Source organism: Mustela putorius, unplaced genomic scaffold, assembly GCF_011764305.1.
Source record: "Mustela putorius furo isolate JIRA1106 unplaced genomic scaffold, ASM1176430v1.1 tig00000785_pilon_pilon_pilon, whole genome shotgun sequence".
Lineage (NCBI taxonomy): Eukaryota > Metazoa > Chordata > Mammalia > Carnivora > Mustelidae > Mustela > Mustela putorius.
Window position 1 is genome coordinate 69,622 of NW_025421480.1, and position 19,414 is coordinate 89,035.

A 19,414-nucleotide genomic window follows, 5' to 3' on the forward strand; every position below is an offset into this window, starting at 1 on the left:
CATGGAACAAAGAACCACATACAGGCACACTTAGTTTTATTGCACTTTGCAGACACTGTTTTTTACAAGTCATAGGCTTGTGGCAATCCTGTGTCCAGCAAGTCAATTGGTGCCATTTTTTCCAATAACATTTGCTTATTTCATGTCTCTTCATCACATTCTGGTAATTTTGGAAATATTTCAAACATTTTCATTATTTGTCATGGGGTTCTGTGATCAGTGATTATGACTTGCTGAAAGCTCAGATGCTGGTTAGTATTTTTTAGCAATAAATATTTTTTGTTAGGATATATACACTTTTTTTCAACATAATGCTTTTGCACACTTAACAAACTGCAGAGTAATACAAACATAAGTTTTATATGCACTGGGAAAACAAACTTTATTTAACTCATTTTATTGCAGTAGTCTGCAGTTGAACCGGAGATATTTCTGAGGTGTGCCTATATGTAAATATTTGTATGAAAATAAGTGGTTATAAGGAAGTGATTAAAAATGGGCTTTTGTAAGAAATCCATAGAGTAGATGGACTCACAAAAATATGATTTGTATTAATACACAAATCATAAAAGTTTGGCTTTACAATATACCCACGAACTACAACTGTTCCAGGTTGGCCACCAACTAGTTGAAAAAGGAGACTAAGACTTTTTAGAAAGGCTACCAGTTCTCAGTGACTGAAATTGTTTACTTGTAGAAAGAACACTGCTGCTTTTTTTCCCCACTGTGAAAGTCAAGTTTTCTGAAGGATTCTTTCTGTGCGTATTCAGGGAAGTTCAAGTTGAGGCATGGGTATGCCTTTTCTCATGTGCAGTTAGGAAATAGTCCCATCGTCCTGCTGGATTTATGTCTTACACAGTCCAGTAGGGGGTAGCCTAGCTGGCAGACGGAGTTAAGGAGTTTGGTTTTATATCTTTGCCAGATGATAGTGGAGGAAAAAAGCGATTCCTGCTAATTTTTAGCAAACAACTAGCCAAGAGAGCACGCGTGTTGATACACTGGAAAGCTGCTTTAGATAATATGCGTGGTTTAGAAATATTTTATTGGGAAACAAGGAATTTTACAAATTCTGGACAATTAAGTCATACAACTCTTTTCAGTCCTTTTGTTTAAATGATTGTGAGTCCTAATGGTTGTAACTGGTGTTATTTTATGTCTTATTTTTACACTGTCAGAAGCACTCAGTAAACCTAGCAACATCTTTTGAGTTTTTTACAATGTTTTTTAAGTTGAAAGCACTTGAATAATTGGAGAGCCTTAGATTCTATATATATTTCATGCTATGACTTTTTCTGATGCTGTTAGACTGGTAATTGAAGTGCGAGTCTGTATTATACCATTCTGTATTGTAATGGTAATGCGGTATTTCAAAAAGCATTCCAATAAATTGAATGAAATGTCCAAGCAGGATCTAAGATGTAAAAAAAAGGGGGGGGGCTTTTGTGGTTTTGTTTTTGTTGTTTTATTGTTTTTCCTTTCTATAAAGAAAGAAGAGACACAGATTTGTGTTGAGTCACGGGAATCCTGAAATTGTTCTGTCATGGTATTGTTGGATCAGATGAATTCCTTAAGGATTAGGTGCCTACAAAAGGACACCAGCCCTTTTGTGTCTACATTCCTGAGGCTACATTCCTGAGGCAGCTTTAAAGCATAAAAGCTGGCATAGGATTTGTGGGTCACAGGTGGTTTTGATACTGGTCTTCATTGGGTGAATCAAATCACTGGTTTAACGAATGCTTCTCTTTGGTGATAGGGTGCTAAATGTCAGGTACTGACCGAACGTTATGTATCTCGCTTTTAGTTCTATATTTCCAAGGTCTGGGAAGTCAGAGATCATGCTTTATACGTGTCTGTGTTTCTTGGAGTACACGATACATAACGGATGGTCACTAAACATTTGTTTAATGAGTAAATATGTAATTCAGGAGAAAGCACTAAAGTTACGTGCAGTAATGGAATGAGTTAAAGTAAACTTGGCTCTTGAGCTTTTTTTATGATTTGCTAATTCTCTCATTTTTATTTGTGATCAGGATAGTGAATCTGTCTATTCTGGGCATTTACACCTAGTTTCAGATCTTCTCCAGGCTCTTTTCAAGGAGGCCTATTGTCTTCAAAAGCAGCTAATGGAACTCCTGGATATGGTTTGCATGGACCCTTTAATAGATGAAAATGCTGATATTTTGAATATGGTAATAGGTAAGTGAGAACACTTCCTACTTCATATGTGACATATGCTGACTAAACTATATATCCATTAATTATTGAACCCAACATTATTTCTAATGCTTCGTGGTATTTTATTCATTATGTATAAAAAAAATTTAAGTTCTACCTGATATATTTTTAATCTTCCAAATTTTAGAATTTATAAAATTGACATGTTATGCCTTAACATAAATTTGTATATTCAGTTAATATTCACCATATGTGATTTTTCCACAGTGATTAACCAAAAAAGTCATGCAACTTTATACCTTCTAAAGTAGTCCAGATTCTGAGGCAGGAGCTTTCAGAGTTTTTAAACCTTAGTTCAGTAAGAAATGAAGTGTATGTGTATGTTTGTGAATGTGTCTGTGTCTGTATACACCACATTTATTTATTATATGTAAAATAATACCTGTTTTACCTGTAATGTACTCCGTCATACTGTTTCATTTTTAAAGAATTGCTGATTGCTGCTTCATAATTTTATCACTCAGCAATGCATTATAACCCAGAGTTTGAAGAACAGTAATGTATAAGGACAAAGATTTCATTGATAGCTTCTGTATAAAGAATTAAGTTGACTTTGTGCAGTATACCAGGTACCTCTTGATCTGTAAAAAAAAAAAAAAAAAACCACCCCCAAATCTATTAGGTTCTAACAACTACTGCTTTATTTATCCATGATTCTGTGAGTCAGCAGTTTAGGTTGGGCTCAGCTGGGACAGCTTTCTCTGGTCCACATGGTACAACTGGCTCGCTCATTCGCGTTTTTGCAGTAACTACGTTCACATCTGGCTGCTGGCAGAGGCAGAAGCACTGAGCTGGCCACATGTGGCACATCATCCAGAGACTAGCCTGGGTTTGGTCACCTGACGACAGCCTCAGGGTCATCATCAGGAGAGGGCAAGCCCCAGTGTGCAGGCGCTTTTAGCTCTTTGCTGACCTCGTAGTTATTGTTATCCTACTGACCAGCGCGTGTCATACAGCTAAGCCCCAGAGCAATATGGAGCGGAACTGTGGATTCAGAAGGGGAAGTCACTGGCCATTTTTTCAAATAAAATGAAAGAGGAGAAGCCTTTCATTAATACTGCAAATTTGCTCTAATTCCTTGTTTGGTATTTCCTTTGCAGTTTATTTTGTCATTTTGGATTGGAATAGCTACAGAATATTTCGATTATAATAGGGTACAACTTTTATTCTACTGAACATTTCAGTTAATTTAGGTCATTTAGTTTTATTTAGGTAGGTGAAAATATCAAAAATTAATTTTCTGTAGTTTGTAAAAACCATAAATCAAAAGTACGACACTTATTTTTTAAAAAATTACTTTGAAAGTTTTTTTTCTAACTGTATTACCTACTTTAACAGATGTCAAAATTGATCAGTAGATAGTTTTAAATATAGGAGAAACTCCCCTGCATGACATTTGAATGTCCTAAGAGTTCTGTTATCTTTTTTTGTAGTTATTCATTCATTGTTGGATATCTGCTCTGTTATTTCCAGTATGGACCATGCGTTTCATGCCAATACTTGGAAATTTATAATTAAGTAAGTTTTCTTTATTTTTTTGTAACATATTTTCCATATCCCAAATCTTAATTATTCCTATGTTTTGTAGATTGCATTTAAAACATTTTGTATGGTGTGTATAAATAAAGTTTACTGACACTGCTGTCTTGATTAATCCAGATACTGTACACAGAGCTCCCGAACCAAACTGGGCCTCTTTAATCTGCTACTTCTAAAACTTAAAAAGTTCTACTTTGTTACTAATACTTTTTTTCTTTTTCAAGATAGTATTTAAATTCAAGTCTGTTAACATACAGTGTATTACTCATTTCAGAGGTAGAATTTAGTGGTTTTTACCTTGCGTGACGCCCAATGCTCATAACAAGTGCCCTCCCCTCTAGCAACCCTCAGTTTGTTCCCTAGGGTTAAGAGTCTTTTATGGTTTGCCTCCCACAAGTACTTCTGAAATTGCCTTCTGCTACTGTTATTTAACCCACAAGGTATTTTATTTCCAGGTGTAGATAAATAGTTATAATTAGAGCTGAATATAATCCCTTTATTATATGCCTTTGAGTTGTTCAAGTTTAATTCCATTTATAAAGTAATTTTAGCTAGAGCATTATGAAAGGTTACCAGGGAGAGTGCCCATAGTGTTTATCAGATTCCTGGGGGTGGGAGAAGTTGGATTTGAGGTATTAAAAAATGGCTAAGAACCTCTGCTTTATACACATGCATAAAAAGTAAAGGTCAGTGTAATATTTTTAGATGTTAGATGCTTTTCTTGCACTGCCGGAAATCATTAACTTGCCAATAAGTAATAGTGGAGAGGCTCAAAGTGTCAACCCAGAGCCAGTCTGCATGTGCTTGAATCTATTCTGAAATCACTTTTTTTTTTTCTAAAGATTTTATTTATTTATTTGACAGACAGAGATCACAAGTAGGCAGAGAGGCAGGCAGAGAGAGAGGAGGAAGCAGGCTCCCTACTGAGCAGAGAGCCTGATGTGGGGCTCGATCCCAGGACCCTGGGATCATGACCTGAGCTGAAGGCAGAGGCTTTAACCCACTGAGCCACCCAGGCGCCCCTGAAATCACTCTTCTGAATGCTTGGGCAGTTTGGTTATCTTCTCTGAACCTCAATTTGCTCATCCAAAAATGGGAGTAATTAAAATAGAGCTTTCTTGGTGGGTGTATTTTATTTATTTTTTTTTTAAATTTAATTTTTTTGAGAGAGCGCTCAAGCAGGGGAAGGGGCATAGGGAGAGGGAGAAGCAGATTTCCTGCTGAGCAGGAAGCCTGATGTGGGGCTCAGATCCCAGGACCCTGAGATCATGACCTAAGTTGAAAGCAGGCTTTGTGTGTGTGTGTGTGTGTGTGTGTGTGTGTGTGTGTGTGTGTGTGTGTAGAGTGGATGCATGATTTAATTTTACTTTTGCTCTGCTAACTCAAGGCAGACTCTTAACCAACTGAACCACCATGCTCCCTCTTGGTGGGTTTATAGTGAGAATTAATTGGGTTTATCAATAGGAAATCCTAAGAACTCTGCATGGCCCATAGCCCAGCAAATGACCGCATCACCGCCTTTACCATTGAGTGTCTTCTACTCTTGTCCTCTTCCAGTTCATTTGCTAGCCAGTGTTCAGGCTGATCTTTTGAAAATGTCAGTTAGATCATGTCACTCTGCTGCTTAAAATCCATCCCATTTTACTATGAGTTACAACCTAATCCTCTCTGACCTCTGCCTTCTTCCCCAGCCCATGTCTGCTGCTCTGTCCCTGCTCCTAATTCCTCAAACATCCCGAACTCTCCTACCCCAGGGCCTTCTCACCACTCTCCCTCTGCCTGGGACTCTCCTCACCTTGCTGACTCCTGCTCGTCTTTCCATTCTCAGCTGTTGCGTTCCACCTCGTGATCATGTTCTTTGATATTCCCACCCTGAGGATACGGTATTTTAAATCTCGCTACTTTAGCATCCTGGACTTCCTACCTTAGCATTTATCACAGCTGTAATTGATTATTCTTAAGATTATTTAATGTTCTCTCTTGTGCTGGAGCAGATGTTCCATGCAGACAGAGCAGAGATCGTGTCTTCATTCACTTTTCCATCCCCAGGGCCTAGCAGAATACCTGGAACTTTAGTAAGAGTTCAAATAGTATTTTATAAGGAGAAGTAAAAAAGTAGCCACTTAATAAGCTAACATGACAGCTTCAGAGGTAACATCAGCACGTCTTAATTATGCCATGCCTAATATATATGACACATTGTGATTTTTACATGTTACTTTAAGTCATATTTTTATGGACCTGTGTTACTTGATGTGTTCCTTGTGATTGTGTTCTTTTCTTTTTATTCATTTAGGCAGAGCCTTAAGCACCAGTCGGTTATAAAAAATCAGCTGAAACACAGAGATATAATTGCCAGCTTGTGTGAAGACATTCTTTTCTCCTTCCATTCTTGTTTACAGTTAGCTGAGCAGATGACACAGTCAGAGGCACAGGTAAAATACAGTCTAATAGCACATTGAACAGTGGCTCTATTCATTTGGCAGTTACTAAATCTCATTTGAATCTATGGATCAGTTTACCTAAAAGGGTTGTAATTTGTTGTTGTTGTTTTTTTGATGTAAGATTATTTACAGCCCATAATTATTTTTCATCCCAAACATTGCATTAGACTCCTACCTACTCTTATTCTCTCTAGAAACTAGCTGTCTCCTGCCTAGCCCCCCTTTTTATGTAATAACTGGTTGTCAAGGCATTCTCTTCAGAATCCTTTCATTCTTTTCTACCCTAGGTCAAAAATCTAACTCCTTAGCTCTGTGTTTATGTAAGATTGTCTGGTACACCTGCAGTTGGCCTGTTCTTCACCAATCTGTTGGAACCTGTAGTGATGTGATATGTAACTGTGTGTGTGTATCAGTGTTCTCAGATTGATGTGCACTTACATTTATTTTGATTTCAGAAAGTTTGTGTTGAATTGGCATCCCATTTATGAAAGATACTGTATTATAAAAATTTATAAGAAGTTTATTGGAAATTAATAGTTCATTTTCTTATAATAATTTATACATAGTATCTTTTGTTCTCAGACTAGCTCTTTAAATTTTATTTAACTCATAATGGCCCTAAATTGTAGCCTTAATAGTACTCAGGACCTAAGAGTTGTATATAATGATTTCAATGGGAAAATGAGTTAAATGTTTCTTCCCTATAAAGTAACAGTAACATTTCTTTCCATTGTGGACTTGCTGACAGATACGGGTAATTCCTTTGTATCTGTGCTCGTCCCCAACCAGCCGCTGTGGGCATGGATGTGTAAGGGTTCCTCCCTTTCCGAAACACTGGTTGTAATTGTTAGGGCAGAGGTGATATGAAAGGACTAACCCAAGGGGAAGATGGAATTTTGAAGAGGAGTTCGGAAGGAACTCAGGAGTAGCTTTAGGAAGGGGCTCAGCTTTTCCTTCTTGCCTCACTTTCTTTTATTTGTTCTCCCCTTACATCCTTTCTTTTCTACCCCCACTTCCTGCTATCAAGTCCCCTTGCCAGTTCCCCTCCCCCTTCTGTAAGGAGGAGGCTTTTGGCGGAGTATCTTGTGTCAGGGCAGGAAGGTTGTTCCTTCTTCACTTTAAGCCTATACATCTGCATTCTCAACCTTGACCTCCTTTTTTCCCAGTTTCCTTCTTGCTTAACCGGACCCCACAGACTTTCCAGCTAGTGCTGGAGAGTAAGATCGGAAGAGATGCAGGGTGGGAGACACATGAGGAGAGCCCAGGCAGTAGAGTAGTGGAAGAGAGAAGAGAAGTCCTGGGGCTGCCTGACCAGGGTGGCTGTTTGCACATGAAGTATCTAAGTTTAGCTTATATAATCGCTTGAATGTAGAAATCAAAGAATTTACAATATAAACTTTCCTAACTGTTTAAGCAAATTTTCATGTTTTTCCTTGTGAAAATGTGGGACTGGTGGAGAGACCAGTACTACTCACTGTCTGAAATGGACAAATGGTCTGCTTGGTTTCTCCATTCTGAACTCTAAATTCTGAGCCGCAACGCCCTCTGCCGTTCACTATTGATATTTATTGAGGAGTCGAACCATTATCTTAAAAGTCTTCCAAGAAGTTTTCTCACTTTATTTAAAAAAAAATCAAAACAAAACTTTTCAAAATAATAGCATCTATGCTAATTATGAAAGCATACAGATGTATCAGTCCCAGTATTCGGTTCCTAGGACTTCCATAAGAAATCACCACAAATTGGATGCCTTAAAACAACAGAATTTATTCTCTCACAGTTCAGAGGAGAGAAATCTGAAATGTCTCAGGAGGACCGTGTTCTTTTAAAGCTCTAGGGTAGAGTCTGCTCCATGCCATTCTGTAAGTTTCGGGTGTCCTTGGCATTCCTTGGCTTCCAGCTGGAGAGCCCCGCTCTGTCTTCATCATCATGTGCTGTTCTCTCCCTGAATCTTCACACCATCTTCTTACAAGGACACCAGGCGTATGGAATTGAGGATATACCCTACTCCAATGTAGTTTCAGCCTACCTAGTTATATCTGTAATGGCCCTGTTTCCAAATAAAGTCACTAAAGTACTGGGGATTAAGGCAATAACATATCCTTTTGGGGGATACAGTTTAACGTCTAACAGCTGTAAGATTGGCATTTATTCTCTATTAAGTCTTGAACATGGTTTCAGAAAGAGAATACTGTATTAGATTGTTTAATGTATAGTTTTTTCTTAATTTTTTAAATTAACATATAATGTACTATTTGCCTCAAGGGTACAGGTCTGTGAATCATCAGGCTTACACACTTCACAGCACTCACCATAGCACATTCCCTCCCCAGTGTCCATAACCCCACCCCCCTCTTCCTCCCTCCCTCCCACAGGCAACCCTGAGTTTGTTTTGTGAGATTAAGAGTCTCTTATGGTTTGTCTCCCTCCTGATCCCATCTTGTTTCATTTTTTTCCTTCCCTATCCCTCAATCCCCCTGCCCTGTCTCTCAAATTCCTCCTATCAGAGAGATCATATAATACTTGTCTTTATCTGATTAACTTACTTTGCTCAGCATAATACTCTCTAGTTCCTTCCACGTTGTTGGAAGTGGCAAGATTTCACTTATTTATTTATTTATTATTTAAAAAAAAGATTTTTATTTATTTATTTATTTGACACAGAGAGGGAGAGAGAAATCACAGGTAGGCAGAGCAGCAGGCAGAGCAGAGAGCCTGATGCAGCGCTTGATCCTAGGATCCTGAGATGATGATGTCAGCCGAAGGCAGAGGCTTAACCCACTGAGCAACCCAGGCGCCCCTAGATTTCATTTCTTTTGATGGCTGCAGAGTATTCCACATATATATAGCGCATATATATATACACACACACATACATACATACATACCATATCTTCTTTATCCATTCATCTGTTAATGGACATCTAGATTCTTTCCATAGTTTGGCTATTGTGGCCATTGCTACTATAAACATTTGGGTGCACATACTCCTTTGGATCACTACATTTGTATCTTTAGGGTAAATACCCAGTAGTGCGATTGCTGGGTTGTAGGGTTGCTCTATTTTCAACTTTCTGAGAAACCTCCATGCTGTTTTCCAGAGTGGCTACGAGCTTGCATTCCCACCAACAGTGTAGGAGGTTTCCCCTTTATCTGCAACCTTGCCAACATCTGTTGTTTCCGACTTGTTAATTTTAGCCATTCTGACTGGTGTGTGGTTTTGATTAGTATTTCCCAGATGCCGAGTGTGGAGCATTTTTTCGTGTGTTTGTTGGCCATCTGGATGTCTTTGCAGAAATGTCTGTTCATGTCTTCTGCCCATTTCTTGATTGGATTATTTGTTCTTCGGGTGTTGAGTTTGGGTGTTGAGTTGAGTTTGGATACAAGCCCTTTATCTGATATGTCGTTTGCAAATATCTTCTCCCATTCTGTCAGATGTCTTTTGGTTTTGTTGACTGTTTCCTTTGCTGTGCAAAAGCTTTTGATCTTGATGAAGTCCCAATAGTTCATTTTTGCCCTGGCTTCCCTTGCCTTTGGTGATGTTTCTAGGAAGAAGTTGCTGCGGCTGAGGTTGAAGATGTTGCTGCCTGTGTTCTCAAGGATTTTGATGGATTCCTTTCTCATATTGAGGTCGTTCATCCATTTTGAGTCTATTTTTGTGTGTCATGTAAGGAAATGGTACAGTTTCATCTTTTTGCATGTAGCTGTCCAATTTTCCCAGCACCATTTGTTGAAGGGACTGTCTTTTTCCATGGGACATTCTTCCTGCTTTGTCAAAGATTAGTTGACCGTAGAGTTGAGGGTCCATTTCTGGGCTCTCTTTTCTGTTTCATTGATCTATGTGTCTGTTTTGTGCTGGTACCATACTGTCTTGATGATGACAGCTTTGTAATAGAGCTTGAAGTCTGGAATTGTGATGCCAGCTGGCTATTCAAGGTCTTTTCTGGTTCCCTATAAATTTTAGGATTATTTGTTCCATTTCTTTGAAAAAAATTGATGGTATTTTGATAGGGATTCCATTAAACGTGTAGATTGCTTTAGGTAGCATAGATGTTTTCACGAGATTTGTTCTTCCAATCCATGAGCATGGAATATTTTTCCATTTCTTTGTGTCTTCCTCAGTTTCTTTCATAAGTACTTTTTTCTGAGTATAGATTTTTTGCCTCTTTGGTTAGGTTTATTCCTAGGTATCTTATGGTTTTGGGTGCAGTTGTAGATGGGATTGACTCCTTAATTTCTCTTTCTTCTGTATTATTGTTGGTGTATAGGAATACAAGTGATTTCTGTGTATTGATTTTATATCCTGACACTTTACTGAATTCCTGTACAAGTTCTAGCAGATTTGGAGTGGAGTCTTTTGGGTTTTCCACATAGAGTTTCCTATCATCTCCAAAGAGTGATAGTTTGAAGACTTCTTTGCCATTCAGATACCTTTCATTTCTTTTTGTTGTCTGTTTGCTGAGACTAGGACTTCTAGTACTATGTTGAATAGCAGTGGTGATAGTGGACATTCCTGCCGTGTTCTTGACCTTAGGGGAAAGCTCTCAGTTTTTCTCCATTGAGAATGATATTTGCTGTGGGTTTTTCATAGATGGCTTTGATGATACAGAGGTATGTACTCTCTATCCCTACATTTGAAGAGTTTTGATCATGAAAGGATGCTGTACTTTGTCAAATGCTTTTTTCATCATCTATTGAGAGTATCATATGGTTCTTGTTCATTCTTTTATTAATGTATCGTATCACATTGATTTGCAGATGTTGAATCAACTTTGCAACCCAGGAATAAATCACTTGGTCATGGTGAATAATCCATTTAATGTAGTGTTGGATCCTATTGGCTAGTATTTTGGTGAGAATTTTCGCATCTGTGTTCATCAAGGATATTGGTCTATAATGCTCTCTTTTGCTGGGGTCTTTTGTCTGGTTTTGGGATCAAGGTAATGCTGGCCTCTTAAAATGAGTTTGGAAGTTTTCCTTCCATTTTTATTTTTTGGAACAGTTTCAGGAGAATAGGAATCAATTCTTCTTTAAATGCTTGGTAGAATTCCCCTGGGGAAGCCATCTGGCTCTGGGCTCTTGTTTGTTGAGAGGTTTTTGATGACTGTTTCAATCTTGTTACTGGTTATGGGTCTGTTCAGGTTTTCTATTTCTTCCTGGTTCAGTTTTGGTAGTTTATATGTCTCTAGGAATGCATCCATTTCTTCCAGATTGTCTAATTTGCTGGCATATAGTTGCTCATAATGTGTTCTTATAATTGTATTTCTTTGGTGTTGGTTGTGATCTCTCCTCTTTCATTCACGATTTGATTTATTTGGGTTCTTTCTGTTTTCTTTTCGATAAGTCTGGCCAGGGGTTTATCAATCTTATTAATTCTTTCAAAGAACAGCTCCTAGTTTTGTTGATTTGTTCTTCGGTATTTTTGGGTTTCTATTTCATTGATTTCTGCTCTGATCTTTATTATTTTTCTTCTGCTGCTGGGTTTAGGCTTTCTTTTCCATTCTTTCTCCAGCTTCTTTAGGTGTAGGGTTAGGTGTGTATTTGAGGCCTTTCTTGTTTCTTGAGAAAGACTTGTATTGCTATGTATTTTCCTCTTAGGACTGCCTTTGCTGTGTCTCACAGATTTTGAACTGTTGTGTTTTTATTATCATTTGTTTTCATGAATTTTTTCAGTTCTTCTTTAATTTCCTGGTTGACCCATTCATTCTTTAGTAGGATGCTCTTTAACCTCCATGTATTTGGGTTCTTTCCAACTTTCCTCTTGTGGATGAGTTCTAGCGTCAGAGCATTATAGTCTGCAAACATGCAGGGAATGATCCCAGTCTTTTTGTACTGGTTGAGACCTGATTTGTGACTCAGGATGTGATCTATTTTGGAGAATATTCCATGTGTACTAGAGAAGAGTGTGTATTCTGTTGCTTTGGGATGGAATGTTCTGTATATATCTGTGATGTCCATCTGGTCCAGTGTGTCATTTAAGGCCTTTATTTCTTTGTTGATCTTTTGCTTGAATGATCTGTCCATTTCAGTGATGGGGGTTTAAAGTTCCCAACTATTGTATTATTGACCATGTGTTTCTTTGATTTTGTTATTAATTGGTTTATGTAGTTGGCTGCTCCCATGTTAGGGGCATAGATATTTAAAATTGTTAGATCTTCTTGTTGGACAGACCCTTTGATATAGTGTCCTTCCTCATCTCTTATTATAGTCTTTGGCTTAAAATCTAATTGATCCTATATAAGGATTGCCATTCTGGCTTTCTTTTGATTTACCATTAGCATGGTAAATTGTTTTCCACCCCCTCACTTTAAATCTGGAGGTGTCTTTGGGTCTAAAATGAGTTTTTTTGTAGACAGCATATTGATGGGTTTTGTTTTTTTTTATCCATTCTGATACCCTGTGTCTTTTGATTGGGGCATTTAGCCCATTAACATTCAGGGTAGCTATTGAGAGATATGAATTTAGTGCCATTGTATTACCTGTAAGGTGACTGTTACTGTATATTGTCTCTATTCCTTTCTGGTTTACTACTTCTAGGCTCTCTCTTTGCTTAGAGGACCCCTTTCAATATTTCCTATAGAGCTGGTTTGGTGTTTACAAAGCCCTGGAAGCTTTTTATCTCTCCTTCTATTTTCAGTGACAGCCTAGCTGGATATAGTATTCTGGGCTGCATGTTTTTCTCATTTAGTGCTCTGAATATATCATGCCAGTCCTTTCTGGCCTGCCAGGTCTCTGTGGATAAGTCAGCTGCCAGTCTAATATTTTTACCATTGTATGTTATAGACATCTTGTCCTGGGCTGCTTTCAGGATTTTCTCTTTGTCACTAAGACTTGTAAGTTTTACTATTAGATGATGGGGTGTGGACTTGTTCTTATTTTGAGGGGGTTCTCTGCCTCCTGGATTTTGATGCTTGTTCCCTTTGCCATATTAGGGAAATTCTCTACTATAATTCACTCCAGGATACCTTCTTCCCCCCTCACTTTTTTCTTCTGGAATCCCAATTCTGATCTTGTTTCCTCTTATGGTATCACTTATCTCTCGAATTCTCCCCTCATGGTCCAGTAGTTGTTTACCTCTCTTTTGCTCAGCTTCTTTATTCTCCATCATTTCGTCTTCTATATCACTAATTCTCTTCTGCCTCATTTATCCCAGCAGTAAGAGCCTCCATTTTTTATTGTACCTCATTAATAGCTTTTTTGATTTCAGCTTGGTTCTATTTTAGTTGTTTTATTTTTCCAGAAAGGGCTTTCATTTCTCCAGAAAGGGTTTCTCTAATATCTTCTGTGACTTTTTCATGCCCAGCTAGAACCTTGATAATCGTCATTCTGAACTCTAGATCTGCCGTATTACCAATGTCCGTATGGATTAGGTCCCTAGCCTTCGGTACTGCCTCTTATTCTTTTTTTTTAATGGTGACTTTTTCCGCCTTGTCATTTTATCCAGATATGAATATTTGAGCAAGAGTATAAAATATTAAAAGTGTGGCAAAGACCCCAGAAAAGATGTGCATTAACCTAATCAGAAGAGACCCCAAATCATGGGGAGAAGAAAGGGAGTAAAAAGTTTAAAAATATTTTTAAAATATTTGTTACATATATATATTAGACTGGTGAATAGAACAGAGCCACCGACTTAATTTGGGGTATATTTTGGTACCTTAGAAGAAACTATCTCCCAAAATTTTAAAGAAAGAAAGACTTACATATGTATATACACAAAAATAAGGGTAAACGTGATGAAGGGATGGAATATGACTGCAAAGATGAAAATTTCAAAATACTCTGAAAAGAGTTGATAAGTTGGTTGGGAAAAGAAAGTGGAGAGAATTTGCTCAGGCTGGAGACTAAAACAAAGCCCTGTGCTAATTTAGAGTATATTTTGATCTATTAGAAGTTGTATCCCAGAATTCTTTAGAATTCTTTAGAATTACAAAAAATAAAGTTAAATACAATGAAGGATAAAATAGGACTGTAATAATGAAGGTTTTAAAAGATTTTTTTTAGAAAGGTATTGTTAAGATAAACTAGTTAAAAATCTTTAAAAGAGGAAAAAGGAAAAATTTAAAATTAGAATAAGAAAAAAATAAAATTAAAAAATTTAATTAACTTTGCAAGATTAAAGAATCATGGGGAGAAAGCCATGAATTTCATGCTTTGCTTTCCCCTGTTATGAATCCTGCTGTTCTCCTTGATCAGTGAGCTTGGTTTGGGCTGCTTGTTCTTGCTGATCCTCTGCAGGAAGGGCCTTTGCCGTGATTCTCAAGTGTCTTCACCTGAGGCGGAACCGCACCGCCCTTGCCAGGGGCCGGGCTAAGCAATCCCGACTGCCCAGGGTCGCACTCGGGGCTTTTGTTCTCTGAGCGCTTTCCCTACTGCTTTGGAGAACGGGAATGAAGATGGCGGCTGCCCAGTCTCCAGCTGGAGGAGCCCAGAGCTCGGGGTCCTGCTCCTCCGTGCGCCCTCGGAGAAAAGCCATTAATCCCTCCCATGTCCCTGGTCGCCGACCGCGCTCCAAGCTTCCCCAGCCTGTGACTGAGCATTTCTGTCTCTGACACATGGCCCCATTTGGTGTCCAAACCCAGCAGATTCCTGCCACTCTGCTCTTGCGGTGGGTCTCCCTGGGTCTGCCACTTGTGGGGTCCCTGCCCAAAGAGAAGTGGTATGACTGTGCCTCAGATCAGAGTTTAAGGTAACCCCGAGCTGAGAGCTCAGTCCTTGGCTCCGTCTCTGCAGCCGGCTTCCCCGCTCTAATACCTGTGAGCTCTGCTACACTCAGACACCCCCGATCCTTCTGTGACCCCGTGGGACCCGAGGCCATGCTGTCCCCGCTAGGGCTTCACCCCCGCTTAGCCTCTGGAGCAACATCCCTCAGTGGAGCAGACTTCTAAACGTTCAGATTTTGTGCTCTGTTGCTCTGCCGCTTGCCTGGAGCCGGCCCTTCCCCCTGTGGTTTATGTTCCTGTGGCTTCGGATTCTCTTCTCTGCATGTCCTTTCAGAAAGTGGTCAACTTTCTGTTTCTAGAATTGCTGCTGTTCTTCTCTTCGATCTCCTGTTGGGTTTGTAGGTGTTCCCAATGATTTGATAACTGTGTAGCTCAACTCCTGTGACCTGATGTCTTCTCAGCATGCTACACCTATGCCATCTTGACTCTAACATACAGTTTTTAACCACCAATGATTTAGGTGTTTTTTTGGGGGGGGGGAGGGAAAGATTTTATTTATTTGACAGAGAGATCACAAGTAGGCAGAGAGACCGACAGAGAGAGATGAGGAGAAGCAGGCTCCCCACTGAGCAGAGAGCCCAATGCGGGACTCGATCCCAGGCCTCTGGGATCATGACCTGAGCCGAAGGCAGAGACTTAACCCACTGAGCCACCCAGGTGCCCTGATTTAGTTTTTTATAAAGATAGGGAAATTTGTTTGTAAGGCAGTTACTATAAATTTAATTTCCACCGTAATTGCTAACTTTGTTCATATAATGCTTATAGAAGTTGCTATTTAGAAAGTGAACATACCCTTTTCTACATAAATATATAGCTAGTAAATTTTTACTATATATAGTAAAAATACATGAATATATTATAACTATATATGTGTAATTTTTTAAAGATTTATTTATTTATTTGAGAGAGAGTGCACATGTTCAGAGAGGGAGAGGGAGAAGCAGGCTCCTTGCCAAGCAGAGAGCTTGACATGGTGCTTGATTCCGGGAACCAGAGATCATTACCCAAGCCGAAGGCAGATGCTTAATTAACTGAGCTAACCAAGCACCCCTACATACTTCCTGCTTTAAATTAATCAGTATATCAAGATGGAATTATAAATTGTATACTTGCCTTTTGAAAATGTCAAAGTAAAAGCTCTAGATTTAATCAGTATGCTTAGTAATGAACTAAAACTAATCCTTCAACCAAACTAATCCTTTCAGTCCTTTGGTTGAAGGATTGCAAAGGAAAATTCCACAGTTTTCCCTTGAATGAGAAAGAAAAATTGAAAGCAGGCAAACATGGTAAGTGTGTGTCACTGGCCATTTATTTAATACGCATTTCCAGAGATCTTATTCTGTGTAAGCCATGTTTTCTGTCCTCAACAATTTACAGTCTAGGCTGGGAGAAAAACAAACAGGTAATTAGAGAATGGTGTGATCTTTGAAGAACTTGATGTTGGCTAATGGGAGTAAAGTTAGGAACCCAATCATGGAGTCAGGGAAGATTTCTTGTGATACAACACCTAAGCCTAAGATTTCTTATTGAGTATATTACATGGTCAGCGTAGATTCATTTTTAATGTCCATAATTTTAAGCTTCTATAACTTTATAAGAAAATTTATGTTTATTATTATCACAGAAAGTGAATTTTCATCTAACCAATTTCTGGTGAGGAAATTTAACTATTTCAAATATTGTCAATAAAAATAAAAAAGGGTCATATTTGATTAATGGACCATCCAGTGCTGTTTTGATTGGTTTACTTAAGGTTTTGCTATATTGGAAAGAAATCAAGCATAGTTAACATTAAAGTTACTTCATATGAAATTATTCTCAGAATTAAAGACAGTAAGGTATCTATTTGACTTAATTTTATGGTACTAATTTAAGCTTTTTGGATTATAGTGTGTATTAACACCTTGGAGTGACAAAACAACCCACATTTATTGAGTTAAGTTGCCCAGTGTCAGACACTTTAAAACTCAAGCTGTAGTATAAGCCACACATTGCAATCTTAGAGAGAGCTTTAATAGCTTTCCCAAGGTATGTAGTAGTTGTAGTGGGGCTGGGGTTTCAGTGCAGGCAGGATGACTCCATAGTCTCTATCTCCCCTGCATACACTGAGCCACTGTTTTACTAGTTTATAAATCTGATACCTACTCACAAAACCCTCACACATTACAGTAAGATTTAATATGCAAAGTGAAATCCTACTTTTATCTTTATAGTGAGATCCACAGGGAAAGTTTTGACTTATTTTTGTGGGGTTAGGGAGCAAATACTAACACAACACACAGTTTTAAATAATTCTAGGATTATATACATATTGTTTTACAGCTTGATTTTTTAATGAATTATCTTAGGGCTTTCTGTGTCTAGGAAGATACATCTACCCAATTCTTTATAACAGCTCTATGCAATTACAGTTTATGAAAATACCTTGAATTTTTTGACAGATACTTCATTCATTTCAGTTTTCACTATATAAAAATGTTGCATTACATTTCTGTGCTGTCTAGTGTTTCTGTAGGATATATTTCCAGAAGTGGGACTGCTACTGGATCAAGGGAGTTCAACACTTTAGCTTTTAATAATAATGCAATGAGTGTATTATCTGATGCTCCTAGGAATGGTAAAACAAAGTGCCTGTTACTTCACTTCTTTAGCAACTTTGGGATACTATCAGCTTTTTTCATATTTGCTAATCAAATAGCCTACCCCCCTTTTCCTCAAAAGATATATAATTAGGTTATAATTTGAATTTTTTCAGTATTAGTTTATTGACAGTTTATATTTGTGAACTGTCTTCTCATATCTTTTTCCTGTTTGCTTTCATATCTCATTCTTGTATTGATTTGAGACTTTTTTCTTTTGACACTTCATTTCCATATAGCTAAGAGCAATAAGGTATTTAAATTTCTTTCACTTTCAGATCAACCAGGAATGATCACCTACGTCTTTTGCTTTATAACTTAAGATTTCTTTTCAGTAGAGCTTAATTGTTTTTTTAAAGATTTTATTTATTTATTTGACAGAGAGAGATCACAAGTAGGCAGAGGGAGGAGGAAGCAGGCTCCCTGCTGAGCAGAGAGCCTGATGCAGGACTCGATCCCAGGACCCTGAGATCATGACCTGAGCTGAAGGCAGCAGCTTAACCCATTGAGCCACCCAGGCACCCTAGAGCTTAATTTTTTGAAATATCTGTCATTTGGTGTTTGTGTTGCTTCTAACAGTTCAGAGAAGAGTTAGGTTTGCTTGGAAAATGTTTATACTCTGTTTATTAACAGATCTTCTTAGAAAATATTGTCTCATAAGTTTAGCTGATTTCATATTCTTTTCTTGTTATGGTTTCTTTTTTCCTTTTTTTGGAACAGGATAATGCTGACTATAAATTATTTCAGAAAACACTCAAATTGTGTCGTTTCTTTGCGAACTCTCTTTTGCACTATACTAAGGTAAGGCTTATTTTTTTATAATGTGTAAATGTGAAATCCACAATAAATTCTGAATTGTCCTGCTTTTGTCATTACCACCAAAAACAATATTTTGAAGTTATTTTGTCAAGAATATATTTTATGTTTCTTTTTTAAATATTAAATGTTGAACATCTGTTACATCGGTAAGTATAAATATAAATAAAATTACTTATATAAGTACAAGTCAGTTTTCAGAAGGTAATTCAGTTTGGCTTTGAATACTGTTTATAAATTCTACCGTAGTTTAAATTTTTAAATTGTTGACATGTTCAAAGGTTTAAAACTGTATACTGATTTTAAGAACACTTGCATATTGGGGAGTCATCAGGATAGCAGTGATAGTTGAAGATACATGAATAGAGTAGGTAAGTTATCAAGACAGATTATTTGGAGAGAAGAGCAGAGAATGCTTAGAGCAGCCAGTCAAAGAAATATCATTAGTAATGCATATTGATGATTAAGAAAAAATACTCTGTCCCTGTTGAATTTGTCTTTAACTTGTCTTCCTTGCTGTGGAGGAGGAGATAAAGATCTCCAGTGACTCTCCTACGATCAGGGTTCTGTGGCAGGCACGCTGACTTCTGACACGTCGCCGGCCTTTCCGTGTGCTCCCGAGCTGGACCTGCTGGGCGGCTGCCGCTTTGTAGTCGGCTGCTCGGACCCTGGCCCCTGCTTAGCGGGGTGGGTACATCAGTGGCAGGGCCCGTAGAGAGGGTGCTGGCACCAATGGCACTTAATGGGTACTTGCCCATCTGATACTTGTTTGGTATGTAGGAGGCAAAATTGTGCCGATTTATGCCATTTTAAATCAGTCCTTTTCTATCAAAAGAATCTTTAATTTTAAAAAGTTAATGAGAGCTTTTTTCTACATCCTATAATACAGTAAGAACTATTTGTTTTACTCCTAAGAGGTAGCCTCGCTGTAATGGAGCAATCACAGCTGTACTTGGATCCTAGCCTTGTTTTTGTTTTGTGACTTGATCAAGTTACTTGATACATTAGCTTTCTTTTC

The 19,414-nt window shown here is 38.1% G+C and overlaps 1 protein-coding gene across 9 annotated transcripts in view; it reads left to right on the forward strand.

The window, feature by feature from the left end:
* CUNH1orf112 (chromosome unknown C1orf112 homolog) overlaps positions 1–19,414 on the forward strand; it is a 55,215-nt gene that overhangs the window by 6,755 nt on the left and 29,046 nt on the right. For 7 of the 9 annotated variants that reach the window (XR_006607956.1, XR_006607957.1, XR_006607960.1 and 4 more), the window contains exons 6-9: positions 2,031–2,196; positions 3,669–3,753; positions 6,071–6,209; positions 18,301–18,381. Coding sequence is in view for 3 of the 9 variants with exons in the window: in XM_045084565.1 (XP_044940500.1) it covers positions 2,031–2,196; positions 3,669–3,753; positions 6,071–6,209; positions 18,301–18,381 (471 nt within the window). In the remaining 6 variants the exon portion in view is untranslated. Of the gene's footprint in view, positions 1–2,030; positions 2,197–3,668; positions 3,754–6,070; positions 6,210–18,300; positions 18,382–19,414 lie in introns of those variants that run through there. The other 2 variants (XM_045084566.1, XR_006607961.1) reach the window with 2 other exon arrangements.